At 38.1% G+C, this 12,628-nt stretch overlaps 1 protein-coding gene across 5 annotated transcripts in view; it reads left to right on the top strand.

The window, feature by feature from the left end:
* The window catches only part of LOC150104660 (sulfotransferase 1B1-like), a 208,008-nt gene that overhangs the window by 157,887 nt on the left and 37,493 nt on the right, over positions 1–12,628 (top strand). For all 5 annotated transcript variants that reach the window (XM_090395859.1, XM_090395855.1, XM_090395857.1 and 2 more), the window contains one exon: positions 12,059–12,276. In XM_090395859.1, the coding sequence (XP_090251985.1) occupies positions 12,059–12,276 (218 nt within the window). The remainder of the gene's footprint in view (positions 1–12,058; positions 12,277–12,628) is intronic.

Genomic DNA, 12,628 nt, shown 5'->3' with positions numbered 1-12,628 from the left:
AACAGCATTTAAAGTTTCGGAATAAATGAGCCATGTTCTTGGCACGAGCTCCCGTTTTCCATTTTTCTATTATAATACGTGTCGCCAAATTTACGACCTATGTATCTCTGGGATATATTATATATTTCTTTTGAACAGGTCCCCATTTCAATTAAAACAACTCGTAATTTTTCATTCACCTGGGGGGGGGAATAAGAGAAAAAATCTCTCTTATTCCCCCCCCCTCCTTGTTTTAACTGCACACAAACTTGACTTCCATGGATGCTCTGTTGTCTTCCCCCCCACCTTCCTTAAAGAAAGTTTATCAACCAATATCCTATAACACCCTCTCAAAAGTCACCCAGTGCAGTCATATCAAGCCCTTGTAGAGAGGCAAAATAACTTCCATATCCTTACCTATCAATGCTCATTTCAGCATTGCAGTTATCCTGAGTTGTATTTGCAATTTTTGTTATGTGACCTTTGAACTTCAACTTTTTATCCACCATAACTCAGAGATCTCTAGTCTGTCAGCTACTTCAAGCATAATTTCACCAATATAATATGCTGCTGGATATCGTATCCTACCAAAGTGCATAATTTTACGTTTACTAACATCAAACTGATAATCATTATCCTTTGCCCACACTTCCAGCTTATTCAAATCACCGTGCAAATGTTGTATATCAGTAGCATCTCTGATTGTTCTGCTTATCTTTGCATTATCAGCAAAGAGCTGAAGATCTCCTATCAACTCCTTTCCAATATCATCCAAATAACAGTGGTCCAAGAACATCCCTGGGGCACACACCACTTTTCATCTTAAATCCGACAGATTCATATTCCCCCATATACACTTTCTGATACCTGCTGCCCATCAGCTACCCACGTATCTTTGGAAGAGCAGAGGCACACAAACCAAACATCACAACAACGAACAAGGCAGCTCATCTGGCCTGGTGCAAAGAGCATGTGAACTGGACAATTGATCGGTGGAAAACGGTACTTTGCGATGATGATTCAAGGTTCACCTGTTTCCAGTCTGAGGCAGGGTGTGATGGCAGCTTGGCGAACGCTTGTTACCACAGTGTGTTATACCCACAGTTAAGTTTGGTGTGTGTGTGTGGGGGGGAGTAATGGTGTGGGGGATGCATTCGCCTGGTTTGGAGTGGGACCACTGGGCATTGTCCATGCTTCCATGAAGGCAGCTCAGTGCTTTGATATTCTGGATAATCGGGTGCAACCTACACTGTGGAGTTTTATGGAATGGACCCATGTTACTATCAAGATGACAATGCTCCATGCCACAAATCTGCAGTTGTTATGGAATGGTATGAAGAGATGGGTGTTAAAAGGCAAAAAAAAAAGCCACTTCTTACCCTTCTATTCACTACTTCCATGGTGGTCTCATGTCCTTGTTTCTCTACCTTTTTTCTATTATATAAAAAATATCCCCTCCATATCACCTTTTATACCTCTCAGCAGTTTTTTTCTTTCTGTTTTTTCCCTAGTCATGTCACCCATTTGCTTTCTATCCACCAAACTCTGCCATTTGCATGCTCTCAGTCTATCCTCATAACCAACATTGCAGGCACCCAGATATTATTATATGCTATCTCCATGGAGTACACAAATTACTATTATCACTATTATTACGGGCAACTCCAGGGAGTCATTAGACTCATCGAGGGAGGCCCCAAATCATATTCATCACAGCTATTCGACATTCATACAGTATTTATCATACCTCGCCTTAAACTCATTCACTGTCACAGCATCCACCACAGACTCAGGGAGCGCATTCCACTCATTCACTACTCTAAAAGTAAAGAACCCAGCTCTAACACCTTTACTAACCACACTTTTGCCCAGTTTCCATGGATGTCCCCTAGTCCTCCCACAACCAGCCCTGTTCTCAAAAATATCTTCTGAATTAATTTTTATAGAAACCCTTCAGTAATTTGAATGTCTCAATCATATCTCCCCTCCTCCACCTATCAACCAATTTTTGCAACCCACAAATCCTCAACCTGTTCTCATAAGGTTCATTCCACAGACCAGCTATCATCTTGGTCACTCGCCTCTGAATCCTCTCCACCTCCTCCTCCCCATCAAGAAGAAACCTAGGTGACCAAATCTGGGCACAGTAGTCGAGGTGACCAAATCTGGGCACAGTAGTCGAGATGGGGTCTTATCAAGAGGAACAATAACCTGCTTGTCTCTGCTTGTCAACGTATTCTTCAGCAACCAAGTGATTTGATGAGCTGATTTGGCCACTTTTGCAATGTGTCCCCTAAATTTCAATTCCTTATCCACCAACACTCCTAAATCTCGTGCCTCATCAATTTCCTGGAGCACGGTTCCACCAATGCAGTAAACTGCCACCAATCTTTTCACCCCAAAATGCATAACCTTACATTTTGCCACATTAAATTGACATCCATTCTCCTTAGCCCAGACCTCCAATATATCCAAATCATCCTGCAAAATTTTGACGTCATCTACATTCACTATTGCCCTACCCAACTTCACATCATCCACAAACAAATGAACTGTTCCTCTCAGATCCTTTCCTATATCATTTATGAACAAATTAAACAGCAGTGGTCCAAGAACAGATCCTTGTGGCACACCACTAGTCACAGGCCGTCTTGTGGACTCTTCTCCTGAGTAAACCACTCTCTGATATCTCTCCGTCAACCACCCTCCTATCCATCTCACCAACCCTATGTCCATTCCCTTATGCTGCAATTTACTGATTAGAATTCCATGTGGTATCCTGTCAAAGGCCTTAGCAAGGTCCAGTAGAATCAAATGCATCATAGGAGACCCAAACTAACTATTATACACACAAAACCTATCACACCTCTACTTAAACTCATTCACTGTCAGAGAACTCGCAACTAAATCTGACAATCCATTCCACTCATCACTCTCCATGCAAAAAAAAATCTAGTTTACACACCCTAACCACACTCTTACACAACTTCGACAGATGGCCCCCCTAGTTCTCTGACTACTTGTCATCTCGTATATTGAAAAATTTCCTTTTCATCAGTTCTATAAATCTCCTTTAATACATGAAAAGTTTCTATCATGTCCCCTCTCTTCTGCCTATCAACTAAACTTTGTAACTCACAAACCTTCAACCTGTCCTCATAGGGAGCATTTCACAGATCTGTCATCAGCTTGGTCATTCATCTCTGAATCCTCTTTACCACCTTTTGATCACAAAGAAACCCAAGGTGACCAAATAATTTGTATACAATAGTCAAGATGCAGCAAAACCATAGCCTTATAAAGAGGAACTTCCCTCTCTTTACTTGTTAACATGGTTTTCAGCATCCAACTTATGAGATATCCCATCTGAATTTCAACTCTTTCCACCATTATTCCCTAGCATCATCAGTTTCCTGCAATTCAGTATCATCAATATGATGATCCACATGCAACCTTTTCAAACTGAAGTGTATGACCTTACATTTTGCAACATTATATTGACAATCAATTTCATTTGCTCACAATGCCAATTTATTTAAATCATCCTGCAGGATATCTACATTACCTTTTTTTACTATTGCTCTCCAAGTAAGAATTGCATCATTCAGCACACAATTGAATATCCCCTCTTAAATCTTTCCCTGTATATCATTTATATACAAATTAAAGAGTGATGGCCCTAGTACAGGACCCTCAGGTACTTCACTCATCATCCTCATTCTCCCAGATTCCACTCCACCATATACTACTCTTTGGTGTCTGTCAGCCACCCCCTCTCCATGCTACTAGCTTCATATCCAATTCCATATGGTATTCTGTCAAATGCCTTTGTCAAGTCCAACAATATCATTGTGTAGCCATTTCCTTTATCTAATTCTGCTGGCACTTTATTATAAAACATGAATACTAAAATGGGATCTACCTTTTACAAAGCTGTGCTGCCCGTTGTCATGATTCGCATCCATATCCACCCAGTATTTGATTTCACCTTTAACCAACTTTTCCAATACTGTATTTAACAATCACTCCTGATATATTAATTGGTCTGTAGTTTACTACCTCTGTCTTGGAACCACCTTTATGCAATGGAATGATCTTACCCTCTTCCACTCCCCTGGAACCTTGCCAAAGCTGAGGCAGATTGAACAACTGCATCAGAGATAATGCCAGTTCTCTTGCACATTCATGCAGCACATAGGCTGACATGCCATCCAATCTCACTGCTGTGTTCACATTCATATTTTTCAATATGCTGCACACCTCCACTTCATTTACCTCAATTTTGATGTGTGGTTCTGTCACATGTGCAACTGTAAAATCTCCACCTAGATGATATGACTTTGCAAAATGATCATTCAGCAACTCAGCTGTTTCTTTTGTTTCTGTCACCTTCCTACCAAGAGCATTGTTTATTCATCCTACCATAGTCATTTCTCCTCTTACTTGCTACAAAATGGAAAGAAAAAAAAAACACTTTTGGATTTACGTTGGCCTGCTTAGCTACTTTTCTCCCTTCTTGCTTTCACTTTGTACTGCTTGTGAGTATTCTAATCACTTTTTCCTTTATATTCCCTCCACAATGTTTTCTGTTTTTGCAGCTCTTGCTTTATATCTGTACTCATCCAATTAATTCCCAATTGGTTTATCATCTTGGCCTTGGGTATGCAGTCTGATACTGCTTCTCTCAAACAATTTGACCACTTCCCATGCATTACTGACATTCTTTCTTTGTAACTTCTCAAGCCATGGCACTGCTCCAAGATGACCCCTAAGTCTGTTATAATTATTAGCTTTATTGTTCAACATAAACGCTTTCGTGACAGATAATTCTTCATGTTGGCAAATTCAAAAAAAAAAAAAAAAAAAAAAAAAAATTGCATGGTCACTCTCCCTAATTGGAGGCAGAGTGTCTACTTCAGTATTTATATTATTATTATATAGGCACCTCCATGGACTTATATTTATATCATTACAGGAGACCCAATCTATCCACACAATCTATCATACCTCTTCTTGAACCCATTAACAGACAAAGCATTCACAACTGATTGGCAACCATTTCACTCATTCACAACTCGCCAAGTAAAAAATCTAGTCTTCATGCCCCTACCAACCACACCTTTATTCAACTTCCAGGGATGACCCCTTGTTCTGGTCCCTCCAGCTATGTGCTGAAACATTTCTCTTGCATCTATTGTATAAAACCCTTTAAGTAACTTAAATGTTTCTATCATATCTCCTCTTTTTCTCCTATAACCAACTTCTGCAATCCACAAACCCCCAATTTATCCTCATAGGGAACATTCCACAGACTACTCACCATCTTGGTCACTTGCCTCTGAATCCTCTCCACTGTTTCATCCTGAAGAAATCCAAAGGACCAGACTTGAGCACAGTAATCCAGATGAGAATGTAAAGAGGCCTTATAAAGAAGAAAAACAACTTCCTTATCTCTACTTGTTAATGTATTTGATAGTCAAGTAATAGTCAATTTTATCGGTGACCTTAGCAACATATCCTCTAAATTTTCACTCTCTGTCTACCACCACCCCTAAATCTCTAACTTCACATCTTCCTGGAGTACTGTGCCATCAATGTGATACATGGCTTGTAATCTATTTATATTAAAATGCATAATTTTACATTTCTCCACATTAAACTGACATCCATCTTTTATCCATACTGACAGCCTATTTAAATCATCCTGCAATCTCTCCACATCTCCTTGATTAACTATTACTCTACCTAATTTTGCATCATCAGCAAACAACTGAATATTTCCTTTCAGGTTATTTCCTATATCATTTATGTACATATTAAACAGCAATGTTCTCAGCACTGAACCTTGTGCCACACTACCACCAGTCACCTGTTTTCGCCTCGATTTTGCCCTCCATATACCACTTTTTGATGTCTCTCCATCAACCACAGTGTCATATCTATCCCCATTTGTTCTAATTTGCATAACAGACTTCCATGTGATATTCTGTCAAATGCCTTTCCAAAATCCAGCAAAATTGTGTAGCTATTTCCTTTATCCATCTCAGCTGTTATTCTATTATAAAATGTTAGCAAGTTACTAAGGCATGACTGATCCTTCACAAAGCCATGTGGACCCTCATACAGTATCATATTTTTATCTACCCATTCTTGAATTCTCTTTTGACCAATTTTTCTAGTACTTTTACCACCATGCTTGGGATATTCATTGGTTCTATAACTTGCTACTGCAGTCTTAGAACCTCCCTTATGCAAGGGAATTATTTTGCCCTCTCTCCACTCCCTTTGAACTCTACCAGACCTTAAGACTTAAAGAGCCTAGTCAAAGGCATTGCCAGTTTCCTTGCACATTCTCACAAAATCTTAAGAATCTCCAATTCATCCACCTCTGCCTCCCACATTAGTAACTGTCACATAGGTGAAAGCAGTAACCTCACTAGGATGATATACCCTTGCAAAGTGGTCACTCGGTAACTCAACTAAAATTATGGATATATCTTCTGATAACATTGAGATCCAACACTCTTAAACCCCCTTGTCCCTCTCTGTAACATGTTATTTCATGTAAATATCCCTTAGGAACCGTATAAATTGCACTTCAATTTTGCCATGCTCCCTTTCCTCCCTGCAATCTATGTCTCCATAGTTAGTCTCCCATAATAATTGTTTGGCCTGTATTCATTGTGATAGTCTGCCAATAAATAGTATCTACACATTTCTGTGGACCCAATGGTCGATAGCAGCACCCAACAACATATTTGGCCTTTATCTCACACCAGACCACCTCAAATGAATCACCCCCCCCCCCAGATGGTTCATTTTAGGTGGTCATCAGTAATAACCCATCTCCTAATCCTATTCCCTCTATCCTCCCTGAAAATACGATACCCTTTACATTCTTTCTCTGCAACTATATCATTTTCTGTCAACCCGGTCTCACTGGTGGCTATAGTTTTGGGCCAAATAAAGCTGACCAATGCCAAAAACTCCTGTCCCTTATTCCTGATACTTCTTGCATTTGTGTACATGTAATGCTACATTCCCCTGTACCCATATATTTTTAGTTATTCGCCTCTGTACCCTTTCCAGGGTTAATTTATCCTCTTCAAATCCCAGTGACCAGATCTGGGCACAGGAGTCCAGAAGTGGCTTGATCAGGGCTTTATACAATGGAATTGCCACTCTTATCTGTAATAGGCAAAGTCCATCTTAATATTGCAGCAGTCCTCTGGATTGCCTTCACCACACATCTTTGCAATATGTGCCCTAAACTTCAAATTTTTCCTGACAATTGCCCCAAGGTAGAAATCCACCAACAGAGTATGTAGTCTCCCATCTGTGGATCCTAAATTTCAAGACCTAACATTTAGCTGCATTAAACTAACATTCCCATTCATTTGTCCACCTCTTCAGTTTACCATGTCATACCAAACATTCTCCAATCTTATAAGTGACTATCCCCACAATACCATACACCCTGGCATCTCTAATTTTCCTGCTCTTAACACACTCACTTGCCCTGAGAACAACAATCTCTCCAGCTGTGTATGTCCTTTCATGTTCAAATGCTATTTTTCTTCTATCCTCAGATGCACTCCAAGCATCCATGTGTTTCATACTTCTCTCTCTCAACACATTTTTGCCATCATACCATTCATTATTGTTACTCTCCTCTGCATCATATCTGGGTAAAACACTATCTTCTCTCTCTCACTTTTCTGCTACATAACAATAACCTTAAATCTATCACCACCCTATTCACACCACCTCTCAGATCATTTGTACCAACAATCCCTGTCATATCTACATTCTTACCTCACTTTAGTGCCATATGCGCATTTGATCACTCCTCCAGGCAAGCACTTCTTTAACGTTTTATTCAGCACACCGTGAATCACTGAATCAAATCATTAAATCAGCATCTGGAGCATCAAAAGTAGTAGACTGTCATTACTTGAACTTTATAATTGGTTCTAAATGTAGTGAATATTCCAGTGTGAAATATTCTCTCAGCTCTCACATGAAAAGGAGAAAAGACCTGTTTTGTTTTTCACATTCACAAAACTTATGGATCTTTTCTTATTATTAAGGTTGAATCAATATAAAATTATTGTTATATTATATTTAATATGAAAGGAAGTAATATAACATGCATATTAATAAGAGTATAAATGAATTTGCTTAAAAATTTTTATGCAAATTCAATGTATTATAGTGACATCCACTATAAGTTAAATCTAGTTACTGTCTCCCAGTAATTAGGAAAATCTAAACTAGCCTTACAATTCCACTTATGCTAATTAATCGCTCTATAAATTTTAATCAAATTAAAGATGAGAAGAAATTATATTCTTGATTTAATCCTTTATCCAAGTGAAAGCAAACAAAGTTTGCACATGAAGATAATATATATTGTATATAGATATAGAGGAAATTAGTCTCTATATCATCTCTAAATTAGTCTATATATAGAGGCTAATGGCTTTGCATAGATTGCCTTAGTATCTCATAAAAAAGGGGGGGGGTCATATCCTTTATAATATAACCATGTGAAAAAACTTGAAACAAAAATTTTTAATTATGTTCCTTATTTGTTTTATCTCTCAAGTTTTATTTCATATGAGTAATCATGTATTATTAAATCTGGTCACTGTTTTGTCTATGTTTTCTTAAGTCGGGATGCCAACCTTGTTTATGATGAAAGTAAATCATACTTGTGTATAAAGGAAAATGCTATTTGCATTTCTGGCTCTCTTTTTACACACACGCGCGCACGCACGTATATACAGAGAGAGAAAATTCCATAGTTGACTGTACCATTATTGCTATTCATATTCCATTGCTGCTGGTTTATTTCTACCCAAACATTAAGTTAATCAGGGAATTTTATATTTTCAGCTTATTGTAACATTACGTTTACCTTTTAATCATTTTTTACTTATTTACTTAATTATAAATTTACTTATTACACCATAATATCCATGTTCTTTGTTTACTGCTTGAATATTCCCAGTTTAGTATTATCCACAAACTGTGACATTAAACCTTGACTACTTGTGGTTATTATTGTTACTAGAAATTAAGAGCAAGAGTGGGTTACCTGACTTGCTCATTTGTGGAATCCCACTCATAAAAAGCAGACTAACTGGAATTATAGCCATTCGTTATCATCTTAGGTTTCATTTTCTTTTGGAAATCTTCACTTATTATCTTTAAATTTTAAACTTAAATATACTCTTCAGCTACTAATTTCATATGTCAATCCTGTTTTTCATTTCTTCTGGGGTTTTTTTAATTTTTTTTTCATTATAAATATTAAATTTGAGAGTTCATGTACAATGGTGTAATAACTTATCGTTGTTGTCGTCATCTGAATAAATTTAGGTATAGCCTTTTTTTTATGTCCTGTTCCTGCTCTGCAGATGGGGTTGATCTTTCTATCTTAATCTTGGATGTTCACGGTCTCTTCTTCCTGTGGGTTTATATTCTAGTGCTAGTTTAGGAATCCTATTGTTATTCATTCTTTCTATGTGGTGTAGCCAATTTTGCTAGTATTCTTCTATTTCTTGTATGATGTTTTTTATATCTAATCATTCTCTTATTTCTGTGTTTTTCTTTTTATCTAACCTAATGAGTCCCAGAAGAGGTCTTAGAAAATTGAGTTTCTTTAGTCATGTATTTTCCAAAATTTCTTTTAATCATGCCATTCATTCTATTGTAAATTTGTAGTCTTGCTTCCAATTGTGAATCAGTATTGTATTGCGAGATTATATTTCCTGGGTCATTGAATTCTGTAACTTGTTCTGTTATTTTATTGTTAAACATAATTTTGAACTTTTTGAATGGTGTTTCCGCACATAGCCAAAGTTTTTGTTTCAGAGATTTTCATTTTTTTTTTTAAATGCATTTAGAATCAGTTGATATAGTTGAGTTACTGAGCGAGCACTTTGCAAGAATATATCATCGAGGTGGTGACATTGCAGAAATGAATGAACCAATAGATTCTATGGGAATTGTAGTGAATGAAGTGGAGGTGAGTAGTCTATTGCAAAACCTCAATGTCAATACATCTGTGGGATTGGATGGTATACCAGCTCATGTCGTACGTGAAGCAGCTAAAGAATTGTCAGTACCCTTGACCATTTTGTTTAATTTGAATCTTCGGTCTGGGTTAGTCCCGAGGGGGTGGAAAGAGGGGAAAATAGTTCCACTGCATAAAGGAGGTTCCAAGACTGCTGTTGTAAATTACCGACCGATTAGCATATCAGGAATCGTTGTCAAGATCTTGGAGAAATTAGTCAAGAAAAGAATACAGGATTGGATAGATGAAAATGGGATATTGTATGGTTGACAACGTGGTTTTGTGAAGGGTAGATCATGCCTCAGTAACTTGCTCTAGTTTTATAAAACAGTAACGGCTGAACTGGATAAGGGTAATGGGTTTACAGTGATTCTACTGGACCTTGCCAAGGCCTTTAACAGGATACCACATGGAACTGTAATCAGTAAACTGGAGCAGATGGGGATGGATATAGGGTTGGTGAGATGGAGAGATACCAGAGAGCGGTTTATTCAGGAGTTGAGTCCAAAAGACGACTTGTGACTAGTGGTGTGCCGCAGGGTTCTGTTCTTGGACCACTACTTTTCAATTGGTTCATCAATGATATAGGAAGTGATCTGAGAGGAAGTGTTCACATGTTTGCTGATGATGCAAAGTTGGGTAGAGCAATTGTGAGTGCACAGGATGTCAAAATTTTGCAAGATCATTTGGAGGACGGCTAGGGAAAATGGATGTCAATTTAATGTGGCAAAGTGTAAGGTTATGCATTTTGGGGTGAAAAGATTAGCAGCAGTATATCACATTGGTGGAACTGTACTCCGGGAGATTGATGAGGCCAGGGATTTGGGAGTGTTGGTGGATAGGGAATTGAAGTTTAGGGGGGCACATTGCAAAAGTGGCTAAATCAGCTCATCAAATCACTTGGCTTCTGAAAAATACTTAGCAAGCAGAGACAAACAAGTTATTGTTCCTCTATATCAAGCCTTGATAAGTCCCCATCTAGACTACTGTGCCCAGATATGGGTGCCAGGGTTTTTTCTTGATGGGGAGGAGGTGGAGAGGATCCTGAGACAAGTGACCAAGATGACAGCAGGTCTATGGAATGAACCTTATGAGACCAGGTTGAAGATTTGTGGGTTGTAAAAATTAGTCGATAGGTGGAAAAGGGGTGATATGATTGAGACATTCAAATTACTGAAGGGTTTCTATAAGATTAATCCAGAAGATATGACTGGTGGTGGGAGGACTAGGGGCCATACATAGAAGCTGGGCAAGAATGTGGTTAGCAGGGGTGTTAGAGCTAGGTTTTTTACTTGGAGAGTAGTGAATGAGTGGAATAAGCTGCCAGAGTCTGTTGTGGGTGCTATGACCGTGAATGAGTTCAAGGTGAGGCATGACAGATACTGTGTGAATGTCAAATAGTTGTTCGTGACATGATGTTAGGGCCTCCCTCGATGAGTCTGTCGACTCTATGGAGTTGCCCGGAATAATAATAATAATAAAGTATTGTATTTAGCTGTATATTATTTGCTAAGGACTCACTTTAGTGAGTACGGGAGTGGCGAACCCGAGGTACCTGATGCTGAACTGTGCCTTACTTCATGTAATATACATCTGTATATTATCCGTAGATCGGACCCCTACCCTTCTTTCTTTGTCCCTCTTGATCCCCCCAATGCTTATTAGAGTAGTCGAGGGCTAGTGGTGAATCTTTCCTATTATACTGCTTTCTTTCATCTCATGCAGTGGGAGTCTGCTCTTCCTTCCAGAAGGCAGCCTCACCACCAAGCTCACTCTGCAAAAGGTGAGTAGCCTATCCAGGGGAAATTTACAATTACTTGCAAAGCTCTGAAGAAGAAAAATAGAATGGAATAATAACTTTTATTTTTCATTATACTGTAAATTACATAACATGTCAGCATGTATTTATTACTTTCATCCTTTTTATACTAGAAATTTTATTACTGATTAGTAAAGTATTTCATTTTTAAGTATGCATTAATTTTGTTTCTCATGCAGGAACAACGTGGACAGAAGAAATAGTATCCTTGATCTATAATGATGGCAATCCCAATAAGGTGAAGAATAAGTTGCTTGTATACAGAGTAGAACATCTTGAAGTAGGGCGACCTATTGGACACTTACGCTACTTGAGGAAGTGGAAGAGTCCTAGACTTCTTGCCACCCACCTTCCTCTCCCCCTTATTCCTCGTCAGCTACGGCAAGCCAAATGCAAAGTAAGAGTCTCTTTTTCTTATCTGTCCACTTCAAACATATCTATCAATTTTATGGTTAAGATTATTCCGCTTATATGTTCACACGTATTTCATTTCTGCTCTTTTTTGCATTCTGTTTTAGGAAAATGGAAAAAAAAAGACTGAACTAAATTTGATGTTAAAACTTATTTCTAAAAGTTCTCTTAATTGATATTGATATCTTTTTATAATATCTGTCTATAATTCTTCTAAATTTTACCAGCTCCTGTGCTTTAAGTAGCATTATAGAACTATTTAAGAACTATTTTCATCCTAAATTATTTTTATTATATTAGGGAAACTGTGGTTCCCTCCATAAATAATCTTCTGAATT

Source organism: Typopeltis vanoorti, chromosome 7 (assembly GCF_054136105.1).
Source record: "Typopeltis vanoorti isolate ZY-2024b chromosome 7, IOZ_Tvanoo_1.0, whole genome shotgun sequence".
NCBI lineage: Eukaryota > Metazoa > Arthropoda > Arachnida > Uropygi > Thelyphonidae > Typopeltis > Typopeltis vanoorti.
The sequence above is the reverse complement of the archived record's forward strand: the minus strand, read 5'-3'. Positions and strand labels throughout refer to the sequence as shown.